General features: G+C 39.5%; 1 protein-coding gene across 2 annotated transcripts in view; it reads right to left on the bottom strand.

The window, feature by feature from the left end:
- Positions 1-1,886: 1,886 nt before the first annotated feature.
- Positions 1,887-23,500, bottom strand: part of psip1a (PC4 and SFRS1 interacting protein 1a) — a 54,668-nt gene continuing 33,054 nt past the window's right edge. For both annotated transcript variants that reach the window (XM_069924769.1, XM_069924780.1), the window contains 8 exons: positions 22,366-22,606; positions 18,480-18,601; positions 17,942-18,012; positions 17,787-17,857; positions 12,838-12,939; positions 7,807-8,038; positions 3,441-3,564; positions 1,887-2,692 (listed from right to left, as the gene is read on the bottom strand). In XM_069924769.1, coding sequence (XP_069780870.1) covers positions 2,602-2,692; positions 3,441-3,564; positions 7,807-8,038; positions 12,838-12,939; positions 17,787-17,857; positions 17,942-18,012; positions 18,480-18,601; positions 22,366-22,606 — 1,054 coding nt within the window. In that variant the 3' untranslated portion in view covers positions 1,887-2,601. The remainder of the gene's footprint in view (positions 2,693-3,440; positions 3,565-7,806; positions 8,039-12,837; positions 12,940-17,786; positions 17,858-17,941; positions 18,013-18,479; positions 18,602-22,365; positions 22,607-23,500) is intronic.

Raw genomic sequence — 23,500 nt, 5'->3', positions numbered from 1 at the left:
GACAATAAGCATCTCCTCTAATCTGTACATTCCAAGAACTCACTGCTTGTTTTCCTTACTTCATTACACTTTGTACTAGTTGCCCAAGTAAACACTGATGCAAAAATCCCATTTAAGATCTCCCCATTTCTTCTGGTTCCATACATAGCTGACCATTCATATCTTCAAAGGGGCCAATTTTGTCCCTTACAATCTTTTTAATCTTATATTCCTGCATAAACCCTTAAGATCTTCCTTCATATTGTTTGCAAAAGCAACTTCATCTTTTTGCCTTCCTGATTTTTTTTTGTTTTTTTCCTTTTTTAAAAAATACTCAAGTATCTCATTTGCTCCATGTTGCCTATACCTGCTATTCACCTCTTCTTCTGAAGCAGGTCCCCAATATCCCTCAAAAACCAAGGTTTCCCTGTGCTGTTTAACTTTGCCTTTCATCCTGACAGGAACATGCAAACTTTCAAAATTTCACCTTTGAAGGTCTTCCACTTGCCAGAAATCAACTTACCTCAATCCATGCTTTCTAGATCTTTTTTTCATTTCCTCAAAACAGGCCATTCTCCAATTTAAAATTTCAACCTTAAGCATAAACCTATCCTTCTCCCTATTCAACTTGAAATTAAAGGCATTATGATCTCTGGCTCCAAAATGTTCCCGTACACATACCTCTGTCATCTGTCCTGTCTTGTTCCCTAATAGAGATCCAGTATTGCACTCTCTCTCGTTGGTACCTCTTTTTTTAGAAAGCTTTCCTGAAGACATCTGAAAACCCTAAGCCAACCACCTTTTACCGTATGGGATTCCCAGTCAATATGTGGCAAGTTTCAAATCTCCTATTCTCACAACTTTGTTTCTTGCAGCTATTTCTCTGCAGATTTGCTAATCCAAGTCTTGCTGACTATTGGGTGGTCTATAACACAACCCCTCTCCCATTCCTCAATTCCACCTATATAGCTTCAGTAGATAAGACCTCTGGTTTGTAATTCAAAATTCAATTTTATATATATTTACATTTAGAGATGCATGCTTGAGTTGCCCAAATACTCCCATGTGACTCATTAGCCTACAAATCCATATATCTTTGGAATGTGTGAGGAAAGCAGAGCACCCATAAGATCACGCAGACTCATTACAGACAGTGGCAGATTCGACCCAAGGTGTTGACACTAATTGCATTGCACTATGTGCTACATTTAATTTTTTTGGGGGTATTACAGTTTCCACTGGATTTACCATTGACCTTTACAATGGTTGTATTCCTTTTAAACCACAAAATTAATGGTTTCCAGTCATTTATCCACCCTGTCTTTCACACTATCTGGAATCATTTTGGCTATTTTCCCCATTGCAACCTATCAAAAGATTTAAAGATTTTTGGCTATTTTTTTTTCTAATTCTAATAAATAGCATTGATCTAAAATGTTGGTTCTCTGCAGGCATTCATTACCTGCTACATTTTCAATAGTTTTGAATTTCATAGTTAGTTTCAACAGCTGTTTTAAGCATTCAGCCCAGCTTTGATTAATCCTTCCATGTGTGGCTATATTTTGTTGCTTCTCTGTACCAGTAATGTTACAGAATATACCCCAACTCTCACATTGCTTTAATCATCTTGCAATCTTTTTTCAGATATTACAGTTCTCCATTTTGCCTGTAGGCATGCACTTAAAAACCTTATGCAGTGTTATTTATCCAGTAAGCAAACAGTTCAGAATAGGTTTGTGAATGTAATGCAAATTATTTTATTGACGCCAAATGATTTTGCACCTTCAGTGCAACTAATTCAAATATTTGGGCATTTTTTTTGCAAAGTTCACAAATTAATAATTAAAAACTAAGAACAATATTCACTCACCACCCTAATATCCATTTTTTTTTTAAAAAACTGATCATTGTTAGTGATGCAAACATTTATTTTGATGCAAGTTTCAAGCAAAGCCTAAATCTGTCCCCCTTGTACAAAGCAAAATACAACACATTAAAAGTACTTCTGCAGTTCTGTAAAAGCTTTCAATATCGTAAAGACTAGTATAAAAACCTACAAGCAATTTAGGAATGTTCATTATGACCAATTAACATCTTCACAGAACCATTACATAATTAAAAAACTAAACTAATTCAAATATTTATCTACTTTTCCAGAGCAAAAAAAAATTAAATGCTTGATACTACCTGCAGTTTCAACATATAACAGCAAAACTAATATTGAATATTTGGTGTAAGAGCAGATTTGGCCTTTATGGGTTAATACCAAACGTATTCAAACATCACTGAATTACTATACACATGAAAAAGGAAGGGATTCCATCACCCTCCAACATTATACAGAACATTTTAGAATTGTGATGGGGGGGGGGGGGGGATTGCGTGGGAAGAGAAAAAATAAAAAATATACACCTAAGTTTCGGCAGTTCTATGTGGTAACAATATCGTGCTCATTTTCTGCTTTTTTTTAATCTCCTGTGTTTTGCAAAAGGATATCCAGGGTTAAATAGCAAATTGTCTACATATTAGAACACTTAAAAAATACAAAAAGCAGCATCCATCCCCACCAAACTCCAACACGAGGAGCTGTGTTTTGGATTTGGTGACAAAAGTGAAAGCTGCTCAGCTTTCAGTTGGTGCCCCTGTCTCCACCTGAGCAGTATCAGCTGATGTTTTTTTTGCCAACTGCAATGCATCCGATTGATGCTGTTCACTGAAAAAAAAACACAAAACATTATTTCTTTTAGAAGTTTTAACATGAAGAGATTACATTTCTGAAGAGAAATAAAGCTTTCTCGAAAAGAAACAACACGAGGTTATATCAGCCAAATTCATCCCACTTCAAAGAACTTCAGGAACTCAATGTAGTTTAAACACTAATGATAGTTTCCACCTTCACTAAAATTACACCTGGTACATTTTCAGAGATTAAACAATGAAATTGATACCACTTCAACCAACAAAGAAACTTGCCACTAAAAATCAAGTAACCACCCAATATCTGGGATAGGGCTCCGTTGCCTTCAAGGAACATCTATTGAAATCTGGGCACGCTAATTTCACCAAGATATGGCCATGTGTGAAAGTCTGCAAATCAATTAACACAAGAAAACAATTCAGTGTTTCCTGATAAGATTTTGGAGGTACATCAATGGGCATGTGCTATAATCAACACTATTTTGAGTGCCCTAAAAGACTAGAAGTAATTTTAGCAGTCCTCCTGAAGCCTTTCTGGAAGGTTACCAATTGGTAATAACTTTAGAGTTCATACCATCATGTTGTTTAGATTTGCTAATGCAAATTTAGAAGCAACCTCAACAAGGTTCTTATTAAATTGTTCTACCAGATGGTAAAGCCACCACAAAAAAATAAAAACATAGGTATGGGCCACATTTAAATCCTTGCCCACATAATGACTTTTAATTTCCTTTTGAGCTTCAAATATCATTCCACATTCCTACCTGTTTTGTTGAGGCTGTACAGGGTCTGTTTTGTTCTTCTCATCCCCAGCCCTGTTCTCCACTCTTTTGAGGACATCATTTTCTGCATCTTGTGATACAGTTTCTCCATTCACCGTTTTAGCATCTGTTGGAAGAGGAATCAGAATTTGTCCTGAACAAGTCATGAACTTCGGTGTTTTGTGACAGCATCACAGTGCATTCATATTATTACCGTCTTACAAGATTACAAAAAGTTTTTAAAAAAACCAATGGTAGTGCACAAAAAGTAAGGCAGTGTCTTTAGTTCATTGATTATTCAGGAATCTGATGGCAGTGGGGAAGAAGCTGTCCTTTTGCCATTAAAATGCTCATCTTTTGGCTTTTGTACCCTTTCCCCCATGGTAGCAGAGTGAAGAAGGCATGGCCTGGATGGTGGAGGTCTTTGAAGATAGAGGCTGCTTTTTTAAAACCCTGTTTCATGTACATGTCCTCGACAGAGTGGTCTAGTGCCTCTGATGTTGCAGGCCAAGTTAACAACCCTCTGGAGTTTATTCTTGTCCTGAGAGTTGGCACATCCATACCAGGCAGTGATGCAACCAGCCAGAATGCTTTCCAAGGTACACCTGTAGAAGTTTACAAGCGTTTTCTGTGACATCATTCGTCCAGATTGGGCAACAGATTATTCCCCCCCCCAAGCCATCAGGCTCCTGAATTCCCAGAACATAGGTGAATAGTGTTCCATGGACTTTCACAGTATAGGTCTAAATATTTTAATGTGTTCATCTTCTATTCTAATTTATATAAATATGCTCTGTGGTCCTGGAGAAACGTTATCTCATCTTTACTGTGTGAGCATGGTATGAATGACTTGACATACCAAATCTCCTCAGACACAAAGTATAGCCGCTGGCAAGCCTTCTTTGTGATTGCAGCAACGTGAAGGCTCCAGGACAATCCTCGGAAATGCTAGCACCAAGAATTTGAAGTTCTTGACCCTCTCCACTACTGAATCCTCGATGAGGACTGGGTCATATTCCCCTGATTTCCTTCTGAAGTCCACAATCAGCCACAATAGCCAGATTAAGGAAGCTGAAAACAGCTTGTTAGTGCATGAATATCCAACATGGTACCAGCAATTCCATGGACCACAAAAATGGGAATATTTTTCAGCCCATTTAAATTTAATTCATGACCACCATATTTGATGCAGTATATCTGGAATGAGCTGGTAAAGATGGAAGAGGCACACACACAATGTAGAAAAGACATTTGGACAAGCACTTGAAAAGAAAAAGTGTAGGAATCTAATGTAGGCAAATGGACTGGCATGGATGAGGTGAGGTGTAAGTGAAAGGGCCCATTTCTGTGTTGTGATGTGATGAAAATACAATAAAACAAAAACACCCACTGATTTGTTTCTGTTGGATGCCTACTGGAATATTACTTGTCACACAAACAAAAAAGTTTACAGTGGCATTCTATTTGATTTGTATTCTTTGCAATTCAATTTAAAACTATTCTCACTCAAATATTCAGCTTTTCCAGCAGAAACCACTGGATACTGGTCAAGACTAAATAAAGTCTGATTGTTCTCCAATTGGGCTACATATTGGGCTTTTATTGCTAACTAAAAAAAACAAAATGCTCAAGCTGGTGTTGCTCTGGAATTTGGCTCTTACTGGAGAAATAAATTTGAGGCCAAGATCCCTTCTGCTGAAATAACGATTACTTAAAGTACACTGTTTGACCGGTTGAATTTCTCAGGTATTGTCAACTTTATTGCCCTGTGATTGCACAATTCCAACCAGGCAAAATAGTTTTCTCCAGACCTTGGTGCAAAACAAGCAGACACACAACCAGACAAAACACAGACACAAACAATACATATGGAGGACAATTATTCATAGATACAAATAAATAGTTTCATGAATACAACTCTTGAATGGTTAGCATGAGCAGTTCCTTTCGTCATTCAGCATTCTTACTGCTCATGGGAAGAAGCTGTTTCTCAGCCTGGAGGTACTGACTCTGATATTGTTCCCGATGGAAGCAGCTGAAAGATGCTATGTGTGGGGTGGAAGGGGTCCTCAATGATTTTGTGTGCCCTCCAGACAACAATCCCTGTAGATCGCATCATTGGGGAAGGGAGACTCCAGTGATCCTCTCTGCTACTCTTATGGTCCTGTGGATTGACCTCCGACCCATTTTTCTGCAGCAACCATACCACACTATGAAGCAGCTTGCCAGGACTCTTTCAATAGAAATGAAGGTTGACATAATAGTGGACGCAAGCCTTGCCCACTTCAGTCTTCTCAAGAAGTGCAATTGTTGTTGCGCCTTCCTGGCAAGTGAAGAGTAAGTTGCGCCCACGATAGGTTATTCGTTAAATGAACTCAAAAGAACTTGATGCTCTCCATTACAGAGCTGTTGATGTGTAGTGGAGGGTGGTTTTGCAGATCTTGAATAGTTTCTACTATTATTTCCTAACACTGAATGCTGAAAAGCATCCTTGAAGTTCCAAGCATGAAGTTTCAAAATTCCTTACAGCACCGTACAGGTCCTTGATCTTGTGCCGACCCATATATCCTTTCTTAAAAAAAAGTACTAAACCATCCCTACCCTGTAACCCTCTATTTTTCTTTCATTCATGAGTATGTCTAAGTGTCTCTTAAATGCCCCCAATGTTTCAGCCTCCACTACCATCCCTGGCAAGGCATCCCAGGCACACACAACTCTGTAAAAACAAATCTTAACCCTGATGTTTCCCCTAAACTTCCCTCTTAACTTTGTACATGTATCCTCTGGTGTTTGTTGATCCTGCCCTAGGAAACAGGTGTTGGCTGTCCACCCTCTCATAATCTTGTAGACATCTATCAAGTCTCTTCTCATCTTTCTAGGCTCCAAAGTCTCAGCTCTGCTAACCTTGCCTCATAAGAGTTGTTTTCCAATTCAGGCAACATCCTGGTAAATCTCCTCTGCACCCTCTCCATCGCTTTCACATCCTTCCTATAATGAGGTGACCAGAACTGAACACAATACTCTAAGTGTAGTCTTACCAGAGAGTTGTGGAGTTACAACATGACCTCTTTACTCCTGAATTCAATCCCCTTATTAATGAAGCCCAATATCCACAGACCTTCTTAACTATCCTATCAACCTGTGCAGCAACCTTGAGGGGTGTATGAATTTGAACCCCAAGGTCTCTATGTTCACCCACAGTCTATTAATCCTGTACTCAGCCTTCTGGTTTGTCCTCCCAAAATGTATCCTTAACAGAATTGAACTCCATCTGCTACTTTTCTGCCCAACTCTGCATCCTGTTTATATCCTTTTGTAACCTTCAACAATCTTCACTCCATCTGCAACCCCTCCATCCTTCGTGTCATCTGCAAGTTTATTAACCCATCCTTCCGCCTCTTATCCAGATCATTCATATATATATATATATATATATATATATTTTTTTTTTTAAATCACAGAGCAGGTGTTCCAGAACAGATCCTTGCGTCACTCCACTAGTCACCCACCTCCTGGCAGAATATTTCCCTTCCACTACTACTGCTTTCTTCCTGCAAGCCAATTTTTTTTTAAAAGCACAGAGCTAATTTTCCATTGGTCCTGTGACTCATGACTTTCTGGATGAGTCTCTTGTGGGGGGAATTTGTCAAAAGCCTTGCTAAAATCTACGTAGACCACATCTACCACACTACCCTCATCAATTTCTTTTTTTTTTAAAAAAACCTCTTCAAAAAAACTGAATTAGGCTCGTGAGGCATAACCTTCCCATCACAAAGCCGTGAAATACAGTACTTCTCCAAATGATCATAGATCCTATCCTATCCTTAAGAATCCTCTCCATTAGTTTGCACACCACTGACTCAAGACTCACTGGTCTATAATTCCCAGGATTCTTTTTAAAATAAAACAGAAGATGAGCAAGACGTGGTGGTTAAATCCTTAGATATCCTGCAAGGGCTGCCCATTGACAAGGTGGTAATGCTGTGTGTTCCAATACCCAAGAGTGGTACTGGTGAAGATATTGCATCCAAGAAAGGAAGATTATAAGAAAGCACTACAAGTGGGCCTATTGATTCTACTGATAATGGAGAAGTCTGAGAAAAAAGTCTATTACAGATTGACAACTGTAAGGATCGTATGTTGAGGGAAAAATTGCAATCCACTGCAACTTAAAGGTACAAGATACCCTGTCAACTATCCTGTTCTGAACAGACAAAAATGGAAGAAAATTGTCACTTCACGTGCCACTAAAGGCCGCTAATTAATTCCCCATCACTTGGGAGCACTTTTTTAAAAAAATTACGCAAGCAAACTTATCCCAGTGTTTTCAGAACAAGTTATGGGCAAGAGAAAGAAAAATGAAAATTACTCATCACTTGTTCCTCAGTGCTTTCAGACTTATTTGTTTCTAGTTGATCATTTTTCTTGTCTTGTTCTCGTGCCTTGGCAGCTTCCTCGTGTTGCCGTTGGTCAGCAAGAGATTTATTCAGTACCTGGGCAATCACAGAATCACCTTCACCAACCAAAAACATCGATTTAAATTTATTGTAAATCATATCTGCCTTGAACATGATATCTTGACTGGCTTTGTAGTTTCGCATCTGTAACAAAAGAAGACCAAGGAAATCAAAATGAAATGAATGTAGAATTGTAGACTTCTGGTGAGAGGATATCAAGGTCAAGCAACCACACAAATAAAACTGTTGGAGGGCAAGGATAGGAAACTGTTTTTCTCATAATTAAAGTCAAGCAAATACATGTATGCCAATGTACTTTCTGTAAAGATCAGCCCAGGCCCTCATGTCCCTCTTAAGCTTTCAAAAATAGCTTGCAAGTTTAGTCAGCTACTCCACTGTTTTACCATTATATAGGTCCATCTTCAAAACTTAAAATTTGGTTTCCCAAAACAAAGGATCTAAAATTCTTATTTTAACAAAGTTGCAACACTGCCACCATCTTCCTGCCGGCTCCGACACAAATGCGCATACCTTGTTAGTTACTTGTAAAGTCTCAATGCTCCTCACAGGGTCCATTTGCCAAGTCTACCTGCTGTTGGCTCTCTTGCAAGAGCTGAGAGTGTTTTATTTTAAAATATCCAAATAAAATTTAAACCTTAAAATGATGAGTCTACATACAGGTTAGCACAAGATCAAGAACCTGAATGGTGCTGTAAGGAATTTTGAGACTTCATGCTTGGAATTTCCAGAATCCTTTTCAACATTCAGTGTTAGGAAATAATAGTAGAAACTATTCAGGATCTGAAAACTTGGCTGAATGGTGCACCAACAACCTTGTATTCAGGAGCTGATTGTTGACTTCAGGAAGGGAAAGGAAGAGGTACAATATACAATCTAGTGATCCTTGGGGGATCAGAGATGGAGAGGTTGAGTGAATTTAAATTCATGGGAGTCACTATCTCAAAGGATTTTTCCTGGACCCAACATACTAAAGGCACCATGAAGAAAGCACGTCAGAGCTTCTAGTTCCTCAGGAGTTTGCAGAGGTTTGACACGACACCAGAAACCCTGGCAAACTTCTAGAGGTGAGATGGAAAGTGTGCTGACTGGCTGCATCATGGTCTGGTATGGGGGCACCCATACCCCTGAGCATAAAGCCCTGCAAAAGATAGTGGACACAACCCAGGACACCACAGGCAAAACCCTCCACACTATATTAAGAACATCTGATGGGAGCGTCACCATCAGAGAGCAGTAGCCATCAAGGATCCACAGCACCCAGCACACGCTCTATTCTCACTGCCATAAAAAAAATCAATTAAGAGGTCTAGGTGCCTCAAGGCTCGCACCACCAGAATCTGGAACAGCTGCTACCCCTCCAGCATCAGACTCCTCAACAACAAACTCAATCAGGGACTCATTTAAGGACTCTTATTTGTGCACTTTATTGATTTTTTTTTCCCTCTCTCTGTACTGTACAATTGTTACTTGTTTGCAGTTCTTTTGTCTACATGTACAAGCTGAGATTTTTTTTCCGCAGACGAGGTAAAACTACCATTTAGTAGGGCAAAAAAACTGCACATAGCATATACATGCAAAATCACAACATTTTAATAACAAATATTTTAGTTATCATTAAAATATTGTGATTTGCTTTTAACAGCATCCACTGGTCAGAAGTAAGTGCAAGATTTGTTTTTGGTGTCATCTCATAAAAAGGGTCACTCTCAATCAACATTTTAGATGCAAGATCTGGGTTTGTCCTATACAAAGGCATTTACGATAGATTACGATAATGTTCAAAGATACAATGGATTGCTTGAACACAATTTCCTTAACTAGAGCTCAGACCCTATGTATTTTTCAAATGGGGTAATGTGGCCTACCGGAATCGCAGTGGACATAATGAAATAACCACAAGGCCTTTAGAGTGAATCAAATGGATTTACTCTGCATCACCCGCACAACCTTTTAAAGGTGAGAATTGCGCTCGACACGCACTGACACCATCATGCACTGATGTCACATGGCCGATTTGATGCCTCCTTGGAGTTGTAGTGCCGCCATAGCGCCGCTACACGGCCCGCCCCCGCCCACCCCCCCAGAACCGGCAGAAAGGTTTGTCTGTCTTTTAGGTTGCCTATCTATGCAACAGATTGTTGGCTGCTGCAGTGGGGAAGATTTGTCCATGAGCTGGTTTAAACCTGTCAATAGTGAAAGACTATGGCTTCCCTCCAATGTCCAAAATACAGGATGACCTAGTTTGAGTATCCTGAGTTCCTTTGTAGGGTGTCGGTCAAGGTTGACCAAGAGTTCACCTTCGGACGAAGACATATTTGCAGTTTTTGGTGGTATGGGGTCAATTTTCCTACGGTCTCCCTCTCGAAGATGAATAAAAAGTGTAAGAAGATCTTCCAAATGTTCTTCCTTAGTCCCACTGGCCACTAAAATGTTGTCGAGGTAAATGAAGACATTGGTCATACCATGTCCTAAAATATCCATCACCTGATGAAATGATTGAGTGGAATTCTTTAATCTGAATAGCATTCATAAAAATTTGAACAACCCAAACAATTGTTGTTTTTGGAAAGTCTTCTGGCTCTACTGGTACTTGGTGATAGCCATGCACCAAGTCTATTTTGATGAAGATCTTTGCTCCATGAAAATTAGCTGAGAAATCCTGAATGAGGGATCAGATAACGATCCGGAATGGTGGCTTCGTTAAGCCACCTTAAATCTCCACAAGGTCACCAACCTCCATTGTGTTTCAGGACCATAAGTAATGGAGATGCCCAGGGAATATCAGACTTACGAATTGTGCCTAGTTCCTTTATCGTGGCAAACTCTTCCTTAGGTAAACGCAGCTTCTCTGGAGACAAGTGGCGTGCTTTAGCATGGATAGTAAGGCCCTTAGTACAAATGCAATTAGTAACATCATGGTTTGCAGTGGAGGCAGAAAATTGTAAAGGAGTAATCTCGGAAATCTTCCAACAGCTTGGAGAATTCATCTCCTGGTTTGCTTAATATTTAAAGATGCAGAGCAGGAGTATAGACATCTGCCAGAGGAATAGTCTGAAAAGTAGTTCCATCTATTAGCCAATGTCCTTTTAAACTGACGAGGAATGAATGAGCCTGAAGAATATCTGGACCAAGCAAAGGTTGGGATACTGCTGCTGTAATAAATGGCCAAATGTAAAGATGATTCTCGAACTGGATATTCATCTTCCTGGTACCAAAGGTTGGAATGTTGGAACTGTTAACTGCTCATAGTTGCAGGTCCAGATTAGGGTAGTGTGTGTCAAAACCGGTGGGTGGAAATACACCAACTTCTGAACCAGTGTCCATCAGAAATTTTTGCTGGGACAACTGGTCCCATACATATAATAGGCTTGCAGGTTTCTTGTCAACTGCTACAGCCCTTACTGGGTGTTTCCCACAAATGGGCAGGGTGGAAAGCACTTGCAGGCATTTACTCCCTGATGCCTGTGGTAATAACACCAAGACTAGTGTCCACAGGCTGCTTGCTTGTCTTGGGGCATTGCCTGCTTGTAGGGAGTGATGAATTAAGAGCACTAGAGTGTGACACAGGGTCAATATCTAAAGGGTTGGTTGTGCAGGCTTGTATTTCCTTGCTGTGCTATTTAGCCAGCCATAGAATGTCTGCCTCCACTGCTATAGCTTTTGGGTCTTCAAATGAACACTTGGATAACAAGAGCCAAATATCATCTGGCATTCGCTCTAAAAAGAGCTGCTTGAATAATATATTGGGCCTTTTGCCAGCTGCCAGGAGTAGCATTTCATCCATTAGTCTCTCAAAACATCAAAATGTAGTAGTTTGGCTGCCCTTTCCCTATGGGTCATATCATATACACATAATGAAAGTGCTTTTATACTTGCTGGTGTGTGGTGGACCCCGTAGAAGTCGCCAACCCTCTTAACGATGGCCTAGTCCAGGGCACAGACAAGATGGTAATAATGAGTGGTGTCCAATTCAACTGTGCTTCAGCCAGTTGGAACCACAGTTCAGACTCAGCTGTCCCGAAAGGTAGTAGCTTCAAGGCAACGGCTGCAGAGTTCATGTTTGTTCAAAAATGTTTTTGGATTCATCAGGGTCACCAATTGTGGCCACTGGAATCACAGTGGACATGATAAAATAACCACACAAGGCGTTTTTAGAGTGAATCAAACAGATTTACTCTGCATCACCTACGCAACCTTTTAAAACCAAGAATCATGTGCTCGAAACGCGCTGACATAATCAAACACTGATGTCACATGGCCAATTTGATGCCTCCTGGGAATTGTAGTGCCGCTATAGCACCATTACAAGGCTTACTAAAACAACAGATCAAAGCTCTGCCTGGTTTCAAAGAAAGCATAATAAATATATGCCGACTCTTAGATCATTCATTTCGAAGTATTAAATTTCATCTCAAATGTTGGATTCAAGATAGGGGAGAAAGAAATTCCAAAATGATTATCCAGTGATTTATGGCAAAAAGCAGACAACCCCAGGACAACAACTTCTTCCTCAATGCTAGAAAAACCAAGGAATTGTCATAAACTATTTAGAAGAGGAATAATGTTCACTCCCATGTCCACATCAGCAGTACTGGAACGCAGATAGCGGACAGCTTTACTTTCTGAGTAAACTTGTCCAGCAACCTGTCCCAGTCTAGCCAGGCCCATGCAATAGCCAAGAAAGCATAACAGTGCTTCTGCTTCCTCAGAAGCCTGAGGAAATCTGGTACGTTACCCATGTCCCTCAACAACTTATACAATTACACCTTTGAATACATCCTATTAAGCTGCATCACTCTGTGGTACACTAACTGGTCCACTCAAGACAAGAAACTATTTGTGAACACCATTCAGACCATCAATCTCCCCCACAGAATAACAGATCACCTTATTTAAAAATACCCAGCTTTGGACAATCTAACCTTTTTGAGCGTAGCAATCAATTCGCTGTGTTTCTGCAGATGCTGTGGAGTGACCTGGAGAGCAGCAAGTTCATCTAAGGCCTCAATACACTTGTTGACATCCTAAAAGGACAGAAATTCAAGGTCACATTAAAAGTTGAGTTTGTAAGTTTGCGATCGTAAAATTTGTACTTCAAAATTAATTGCTAGTGTATTATTTTCCCCAAATAACTTGATCTTTTCAACCAAGTGGAGAATTTTCTCATGGTCAAGTTAACGAGCTGAAAACTTGTACCTAACTTGTGCTGTACTCTTCAGGACCTATCAAAAGGCAGCAGTACTATTTTGACCAGAAACAAGTCCACATTTACATCCTAAACTTTGAACAAACTTTTTTTAATTTCCTGGGGCACCAGCAACAACCCTGCTCCGTTCACAAGCATTGCCCTTCATTCTTTGCCCAGTTTCTGGTATTACAAGTGCCATCTCTGAAACCATGTTCCTCATTCCCACTGATGCTTCTGGTACTTGTTCCCTCTGCTGCCACTTCCAGAATCCAAGTTCTCCTATTTCATGCACTGCTGTTTCATACAATCACTAAAAAGCAAGCACCGAATGCAGCAAAAACAAACAAACTGCAGGATAAATGCTATGCTTTATAACTGTATTTTATTTTGCATTCAGAATTCTCAGCAATTCTAGATGGGCCACAAACTGAAATTTTTTAGATCCCAAAAATATGCATCCCTGACCACGGAATATTTCCTCAGTGAGCCAGCTTTTTAAATCATGCATACACTTTAGGATCAAAGTGTGGGATAAAAACAAAATAGTTCTTCTTTGTCCTCATTCTGAGTGGATAATATAATTCAATTCCAAATCAACATGATTGATACAGTGCCCTCCATAATGTTTAGGACAAAGACACTTTTCCTTTATTTGCCCCTATGCTCCAGTTTTAAATTTAAAATCAAACAATTCTCATGTCATTAAAGTACACATTCCAGATTTTATACAAGATTATTTATGTACATTTTGGTTTGACCATGTGGAAATTACAGCACTTTATATACAGTCTATAGGCGACACTTTCCCTATTCTAATATATCCCAATTTCAGAGTATCATCTTCCAAAGCACGAGCTGCAATATCCCAAATTTTGATCTCTTTTGAAATCAAATCCTGTGGCTGTTACTTTATGTACTTTTAATACATTGATAGAACAGATAAACATTTTGAATAGTTTCGCTACGAGACTTTTATAACGATGAATAACAAACTATTTACTGTATAAAGATACAAAAATATAGGTACAAAACTTATTACAAAAGCTTAGAGATACAAAAATTTAAAGAAAAATTTCTCATGCCCATGCTTCCTTTCACATCTTATAGAATGAGAGGCCAGCAGTTAGCCTGGGCAGATATTACGACATATTACATCATAGTCACTATGGTAACACCTACAAACAATAGTTCTCTTAAAGGGACAGGCACAAAATTAATTAAGAATCAAAAACACAAGGTTTCAGAACACTATAATATTTTGGACAAAGCAACAATATGTACATTAAAGTACAGTCGTGCGTCGCTTAATGTCCACGTAACGTTCTGTGAAATAGGATGTTATGCCAACACCATATTAACTGGTTACGTCCGCTACGTCCCATTCTCTGATCAGAGAACAGGACGCAATGGACATGACCCGATTCGATTAAATCATTAATTCATACTAATTTCAATTTGCAATGTAAAAATATGCACACCATAAATATAGAAATAGGCAAGAGATAATCTATTATAACCTTATGGGACCACGGACGTACAGTATACTCAGTTGGACATTGCCCGAACAGATGTTATACGGCGCATGACTATAGTCACGTTTAGTACTTTGTTGCATATCCCTTGTATGCAATGACTGCTTAAAGTCAGTGATTCAAAGACATAACCAGGTGCTGAGTCTTTTCTCTGGTGATGCTCTGCCAGGACTCTAATGCAGCCATCTTCAGTTCCAGCTTGTTTTGGGGGCTTGTCCCCTTGCAGTTTCTCTTCTAAATATGGAAGGCATGCTCAATTGGATTGAGATCAGGTGACTGACTTGGCCTTTCAAGAATTTTCCAGTTTTTTAGCTTTGTAAAACTCCTTTGTTGCTTTAGCAATATGTTTGGGTTTATTGTATTGCAGAAGGATGAAGATCTGCCCAATGAGTTTGGGGGCATTTGCTCAAATGTGAGCAGACAAGATATTTCTATGCACTTCAGAATTCATTTTGCTACTGCCATCAGCAGTAACATCATCAATGAAGATAAATGTGGCAACCATACATGTCCAGTATAATTCCCTCACCATCACGTTTCAAAGATTATGTTACATGTTTCAAATCTTGGGCAGTTCCTTTACACCTCTACACTTTGCTCTTACCATCACTCTGATACAGGTTAATCTTGGTCTCATCTGTCCACAAGACTTTTTCCCAAGGCTCTTAAATATTTCTTGGCAAACTGTAATATGCCCATCCTTTTTTACGTGGTTTGCATCTTGCAGGGTTGCCTCAGTCTTTCTGTTTGTATAGTCTTCTGTGGACAGTAGTCATTGACAGATCCACTACACCTGCCTCCTGAAGGGTATTTCTGATCTGTCAGACAGGAGTTTGGGGAGTTTTCTTTGCGATTACTGAGCACACTAGTACACTCTTTCCTCTTAATGATGTTACAAACTGTTGATTTTGGTAATCCTAAGGTTTGAGCGATGTTTCTTACTGTTTTAATTCTTGTTTTACAGTCTCATAATGGCTTCTTTGACTTTCACAACTTTGATAACTCTGGTCCCATGTTGAAAAATGACAACTTGACAAAGTTGACAAAAATGACAAAAATGACTTCAAAGGGAATCAAAAGCTCAGAAGCATATCTCGCTCTTTTATACCTGCACCAATGAAGCAATTAAACATTCCCGAGTAATCCTAAACACCTGTGAAGCCAAATGTACCAAACATTATGATGCCCTGAAATGAGAGAACTTTTTATAAAAAGTGCTTTAATTTCCACATGGTCAAACCAAAACGTATATAAATAACCTTGAATAAAATCTGGAATGTGTACTTTAAAAAAAAAATCACATGTGAATTGTTTGACAGGGTAAAAATAAAAGAAAAAAGTGTTGTCCCAAACATCATGGAGGGCACTGTATAACTGTCCTCTGAAAATGCTAGCAATCCATTCAAATAACTGCTCATCATCAGTATGAAGTGCCATAAAGTGAAAGTATCCTGAACAGAAAGGGGCCTTTCATTCCATAATGTCCATGCCAACCATCAACTATTCATTCCAATCCTATTTAGCAGCATTTGGTTAACAGAATACTATGCCCAGGTACTTCAAGTACTCAACCAGATTTTTAAAAAATATATAAACGTTTAGTGCAACTGCCTCCACCACTTTCTCGGTATATTCCAAATTGAAACCTCCCTTCAGATGACAAACATGCTCTCTCATATTCCCTCTAAACCTTTTGTGTCTTAAATCTATGTCCTCTGGTCTTAAGAGACCTCTGCCAGAGAAAAGTTTTATACTATCTAGAATCTGAGTTATTCTACATGGAAAAAAGTCCCTTTGGCCCAACTTATCAACACCAATTTGTCTATCCAAGTTAGTCCTATATTCTTCCAAACCTTTCCTATCCATGTACTTGTCCAAATATCTTTTAAATATCGTAATTGTACCAACATCATTTCATATCGCAGCTAGTACGAAACACCTACTACCCGGTGTATGAAAATAGTTGCCCCTCAAGTATCTATTAACATTCTTCCCCTCTCATCTTAAGGTCATTCCTCAAGTTTTTGACGAGCCATTCTCAACCCAAGGACCCTGCTTAAAGTTTACGAGCCCCTCTCCCTGTGACCCTGTGTGATATCTTCTATATTGTCCTCTGCCAACAACATATTAAAAAAAAACAAAACAATTATGTTACATGATGTGAAAAGAAAATAAGGCTTTTACTTAAATGTGCTGTGGCCCCCATGGGACCTCCATTGAGAATGGCGAAACTCCTCTTGACTGAGGTGGGGGGGGGGGGGATGGAATTGACCATCCACCAGAACTTTGCCACCCATCATTTTATGTACTTCTATAAAATCACCCTTCAGCCTCCTTTGCTCCATGGAAAATAGTCTCACGCTATCCGATCTCTCCTTATAACTTCAGCCCTCCAGTCTTGGCAACATCCTTTTCAATCATTCTCTCTAGATTAAACACATCCTACCATAGGTTCACCATTATTCCAAGTGCAATCCCACCCATATCTTGTACAGCTGTAACTTGTACTCAAAGCCCATATGCCTTCTTCACCACCCATTTTCAGGAACTATATTCTTTAGTCTCTGTTCTACAACACTCCCTTTGCCATGTCACTGTTCATGCACTCAAGATGAAGCAAGGATTTTAATGGACACATGAGGGGCAATTAAGTGACCCCTTCCCTGTGAAGCAGTCATTTAGTTCATTTCTTCTGTTCTTTTCTCCTCTACCAACTACATAATTTTTTTTAGGATTTCAATCCACGACCTTTCCATAAATTTGCTGAGGCTTGGTGGGGGGGGGGGGGGGGAAGAGTTAAAGAAGGAAAGAATGGCTGCACAACATCATCTATTTTTTTTCTTTCACACAAATTCATTAATCATTCCACCTACATTTTCATCCAAATTGTTCACAAACATGAACTGTTTCTCCTCCCCATCTATGCCTGATATGAGAAATGCTAGTTTTACAAGTTACGCCAACATTTCAGATTCAACATCCAAAGAATGACTTGGCTGAGTCAACATTGTGTCCTCCATTTATTTTAAAATAAATGTAACCACTTGGCAAAAGATCTACTACTAAAAAAAATGGTACATAGCATTGCTTTCAGACAGATGAGTTTAGAATAGTCCCAATATTGTACAAAATCAATTCAGTAAATACTCACAGGTTTGTCAATCTTCAGCGATAATTTAATTTCACTATGCAATTTTTGTAGTCTCAGTTCCATTGACATTTCTGTGATCAAAGATAAAGAAAGCCATATAATATGTTCAGTCAGCTCTTCTGATGATCATTCAATAAAACCAGTCTGTTGCATACCTCTTTTTTTCTCTATTTTCTTGAAGTTGAGTTTTTCTTCTTTCTTTCCTTCTTTGTCCTCTTTGGTTTGTCTAGATACAAATAAAAATATGAATTTAATGGATAAAGCATAGCAGTGAGGCAAAGACAGTGCACCAAACTTGCTTTGTTTATTGTTAAATAGGATGGTCTACAGATCCTGGTATTGTAGAGAAATATACAAATCGTTGAATAAACTCAGCAGATCATGCAGTATCTACAGGAAGTCTAGGAGAATCAACATTTGAGGCCTGAGTCGTTCAACATTTGAGGCCTGAGTCGTTCATCAAGATTATTCTCTGTTTGATGGTTCTGCCAGTTTTATTCCCAGTTAAAATTTCTCCTTTGTGTCCATACTTCCTGCCAGGCTTCAACCTCTAACATCAGATATCCCAATTGAGAACAACAGCACCCAGACACAACCTTTTGGAGGGAGATTCAGTGTAATTACTCAATGAAAACCTTTTCAATAATGAACAATTGTGCAATAAAGAAAATTGTAGCAGAAATGAGCACTTACAGGTCATCTTTCTTATTCTCTTCTACCTTGCGCAGCTTTTCTTCTTGTTCCTTCTCATTCTGTTTTTTCATTACATTTCGTCTACTACTGATATCCCATTTTGTCCTCTTGTTTTTCTCTTCCTTCAAACGTAAATAAGAGAAAAAAATACAAAAGGAGTATTAGAAAAAACAATTGCTGCGCATTCTTCTATAACAGTTTACGATTAAAAGCATCTTGGTGCATGGTGACCCACTAGCAATTTGTTCCGCTTGGAGTGCTATCCTGATAATATGAGATACATTTTAAAAAAATGTAAAACTCATGGAAAGTTGTAAATTTTTTTGCTTTAGGATCAAAATAAACAACTCCACAAATCAAAGGTAAATATTGCTACTGTCAGTGACAGCAGATTCCATTCCTGCAAGTGAAACAATGATCTTAAACTGGCATTCAGATCGAAAACTGAGAAGAAATACGAGCTAAATTAAATCAAGAACTACATTAATAGATAAGTTTTGAATAATTAGAGTATGGAATTTAACATAGATCTGGTAAATTCCCCCAAAAATCCACCCTTTATTAATATTATTTTCTGGAACAGAACAGAAATGATAGGTTGCATTTTCTTTTAACAGCTCCAGATTTAGGGATCCCGTCTGGCGAAGGTCTGACTTGTACAAAAAGGATGGGCTCCACCTGAGCTGGAAGGAGAACAATATCCTGGCGGGGAGATTTTTGCTAAAGCTGTTGAGGAGGGGTTAAACTAGCTTGGCGGGGGTTGGGAATCAGAATGTGAGTGCAGAGATTAGTATAGAAGGACAAAAGCATGATGCTATGTACTCTGAGTGGTGAGGAAGGACAGGCAGGGGACAAAATATAAAGGAAGCCAGTTAGTGTTTGAAATGTCTATTTCAATGAAGGCTAAGAGTATTAGGAATAAAAATGAACTTAGAGCATGGATCAGTACGTGGAACTATGATGTAGTTTTTACTGAAATTTGGCTAGAGCAAGGGTAAGATTGGCTGATGCAGGTACCAGGGTTTATTAAAAAGAATAGGAGGTAGAAAGGGGTGGGGGGGAGTGGAGTTGCATTACTGAACAGGGATAGTATCACGGCTATAGTAAGGGAGAACGCTGCAGAGGGAGTTTCCACTGAGTTAGTATGGGTGCAAGTCAGAAATAGGGAGAGAGCTATTCACTGTGCTGTGAGCAGTCTATAGGGACACCGAGGAGCAGATAAGCGGGCAGATTTTGGAATGGTGCAGGAAATAAAGGGTTGAAGTTATGGGTGATTTCAACTTCCATACTACTGACTTGCACCTACTGACTGCAAGAGGGATAGATGGGGCTGAATTTGTCAGGTGTGAATAAGAAGGATTCCTGACACAGTACGTGGATCAGCCAACTAGAGGAGAGGCCATATTGAATCTGGTTCTGGGGAAATAACCTGGTCAGGTGGCGGACCTCTCAGTGGGGGAGCATTTTGGGGAGTGTCCACAACTCCATTAGCTTCAACATAGCTATGAAAAAGGATAAAAACAGTCAAAATTGGAAAGTACTTAACTGGGAAAGGGCTAATTATGAAGGAATGAAAATTGGAAACCTATGTTTAAGGGTGAAAGCACAGAAGTAATGTGGAGAAAGTTTCGGGACCACTGGTACAGGGTTCAATATAGGTTCGCCCTACTGGGACAAGGAAAGGATGGTTGGAAAAGGGAACAATGGGTGACAAAGCAGGTCAGGTAACAAGAGGAAGAAGGAAGGATATATTAGATATAGGAAGCAGGAAGGCAAATGATAAGTATGCGGTAGCCAGGAAGGAGCTTAAGGAAGGTCTTCGGAGAGCTCAAAGGGGGCATGAGAAGGCCTTGGCATGTAGAATTAAGGAGAAATCCAAGGCGTTCTATGCGTATGTGAAGAACAGACGAGAATGAAGGGGGGGGCACATTTGTCTTGAGGCGGAGAAGGTTGGGGAGGTCCTAAATGAATACTTTGCATTAATATTCATAAGAGAAAAGGATCTTGATCACAGTGAGATCAAAATTGAACACTTCTGCATGCTGGACAATGTGGAGATGAAGGAAGCAGGCGTTGGAGCTTCTTAAATAGATCAAGATTGATATGTCCCCGGGGCCAGACACAATGCACCCCAGGCTGCTGTGGGAAGTGAGAGAATAGATAGCTAGGGCAATAGCTATGATCTTTGAATCCTCTTTGGCCACAGGGGAAGTGCCAGAGGATTGGAGAATGGCAAATGTAGTCCCCTTGTTTAAAAAATGGTAACATGAAGAATCCTGAGAATTGTAGACCAGTGAGTCTTAAGTCAGTGGTGTGTAAACTAATGGATAGGATTCTGAAGGATAGAAGCTCAGAGCATTTGGAGTAGTCTACTCAAGGATAGTCAGCATGGCTTTGTGAAGGGAAGGTCACACCTCACAAATCCAATTGAGGTTTTTGAGGAAGTAACAAAAGAAATTGTTGAGGGTTGGATGGTAGATGTTATCTACATGAAATTTAGCAAGGCTTTTGACAAGGTCCCCCACGAGAGACTCATCCAAAAAGTCAGGAGTCACAGGATCAGTGGAAAATTAGCTGTATGGATAAAATGTAGGAAGAAAGCAGAGAGTAGTAGCGGATGAAAATATTCTGCCTGGAGGTTGGTGACTAGTGGAGTGCTGCAAGGATCTGTTCTGCAACCCCTGCTCTTTGTGATTTTTATAAATGACCTGGATGAAGAGGAGGAAGGATGCGTCAGTAAGTTTGCAGATGACTTGGAAGTTGGAGGAGTTAAGGATGGAGCTGAAGATTGTCAAAGGTTACAAGATGATATAGACAGGATGCAGAGTTGGGCAGAAAAGTAGCAGATGAGTAAGTGTGAGGTGATGCATTTTGGAAGGACAAACCAAAAGGCTGAGTACAGGGTTAATGGTCAGTTACTTAAGAGTGTGGATGAACAGAGGGACCTTGGGATTCAAATCCATACATCCCTCAAGGTTGCCGCACAGGTGCATATGATAGTTAAAAAGAACTATGGGATGCTGAGATTCATTAATACAGTTCAGTAGTAGAGGTCATGTTACAACTCTACAAATCTTTGTTAAGAAGGCATTTTGTGCATTGTGTTCAGTTCTGGTCACCTCATTATAGGGAGGATGTGGAAGCTATGGAAAGGGTACAGAGGAGATTGCAAGTTTTTTTTTAAATTACACAGAGTTGTGGGTACCTGGAATGCCTTGCCAGGGATGGTGTTGGAAGCTGAAACATTGAGGGCATTTAAGAGACAGGCCACTGACTAAAATCTTCAGTTAACATTCCCAAATAATTGGACTGAAAATTACAATAAAGATTAAACTCAATAATTGATTGTATGGCCAATATAGGTACAATATCCCTTATCCAAATACTCAAAACCCCAAACTTTCTTCATCCGTGATTCCATAAGTTCAGAAATCTCGATTCAGAAATCTTGACAGCCCGCTATCAATCCGCACACGGATCGCACTGCCCTGCGCTCTCCCAACAGCCCGCTAAGTCCCCACACTGATCCCACTATGTAAACATTTGTATTGTAATGTGAATGCATGCATCTTTGGGTCTAAGCGAATGAGTGCATTTTTTTTTTTAAAAATGATGTTCCAAAATCCAAAACACTTCTTGACCCATGCATTTTGGATAAGGGGCATTCAACCTATATTTGACAGTTTCAGAAATGCAAATGAACTCATGCCCCAAATCTTCTGTAAAGGCTACTGAGTATTCATCTTCCTCTACAAAATTATACACAAGTGGTACAGTTACCAACTTTCACTTTCCCCCAATAAAATAGGAGATGAACAAACATGAAACAGGTACTCAAAATTGAAATAATCTGTTCTCCATACACAAGATATTGGTTAATGCATACTTCATTCTCTGGCTCTTCCTCTTCTGACTCCGAAGTTGACTTGGTTTTAGTATTCCTTCTTCGCTTGGGTTCTGCAGTGTCCTTCTTTCCTTCCTTTTTGACCAGTTCCTTTTTTGGTTTTTCCATCCTTTTCTCCTCTTTTTTCTCTTCCTCTTCCTTCACTTTCTTAAGCTCTTGTTTCTTTCGCTTTTCCTCTGCAGCTTTCTTCTTCTCATCAGCTTTGTTAACCCCATCATTCTCACTAGCAGTACATACAAAGCAGTTGTCAAGTTTGAAACAAGCAGCACAGGAACTTGCTACCGTTTAAAAAATGGCAAAGGTTGTGTGATCAAAACAAATGTCACTCAACTCCTTTGCCCAACTGTATCTAATATGAGAGTTGAACATGAAAATTAGGAAGCATACAATCCCAAGAAAGTAAACACAGTGTAAACGCTTCGAACTTTCCAAGATATTGGCCTGGTGGTAGGAGACAGAGGGTGGTAGTGACAGATTGTTTTTCCACATTGGGGTAGTGAGAACAGTCCCCTGTTGCTTGTTATCTATATTAAGGATTTAGACAAGAATGCAGGTGGTATGATTAGCAATTTCATTGAATACATTAAAATTTGTGGAAGACTGAAGAATGAAGGTTGTCAAAAGATTACTCAGATAATGATCAACTAGGAAAATGGCCTGAAGAATTGCAGATGGAATTTAACTCAAGACAGGTGCAAAGTAGGTATTTGAGAAGTAAAAACAGGGCCAGACACACACAAGTCCGGAAGAGTATTGTTGAACAGACAGACTTGGGTCTGCAAGTACATAGTTCCCTGAAAATGGTAACATAAATGAACAGGGCGATGAAGGCATAGAGCCTGCTCAATAAACAAATTCTGCCAGAGGAACTCAGCAGGTCAAGCAGCATCAGTGGAAGAAAAAGAATGGTCAACAATGAACTGAAACCTTTTATCAAGACTGAGGAAGTGTTATACAAAGTTGGAAGGATGGGACAGGGACTCCAGGTTGGGTCAGTGAACCAGGTAGAGGCAAATAATTAGACAATGCCAGAGAAAGGGAGAGAAGCACAAAAAAAACACAAGGGGTCAGGTGGAGGAAAATTAATCAATGCAGGATGGAGTCTCAACCCACTTTC

This window comes from Narcine bancroftii, chromosome 1, assembly GCF_036971445.1.
Source record: "Narcine bancroftii isolate sNarBan1 chromosome 1, sNarBan1.hap1, whole genome shotgun sequence".
NCBI lineage: Eukaryota > Metazoa > Chordata > Chondrichthyes > Torpediniformes > Narcinidae > Narcine > Narcine bancroftii.
This window is presented reverse-complemented; position numbering and strand designations above follow the sequence as displayed.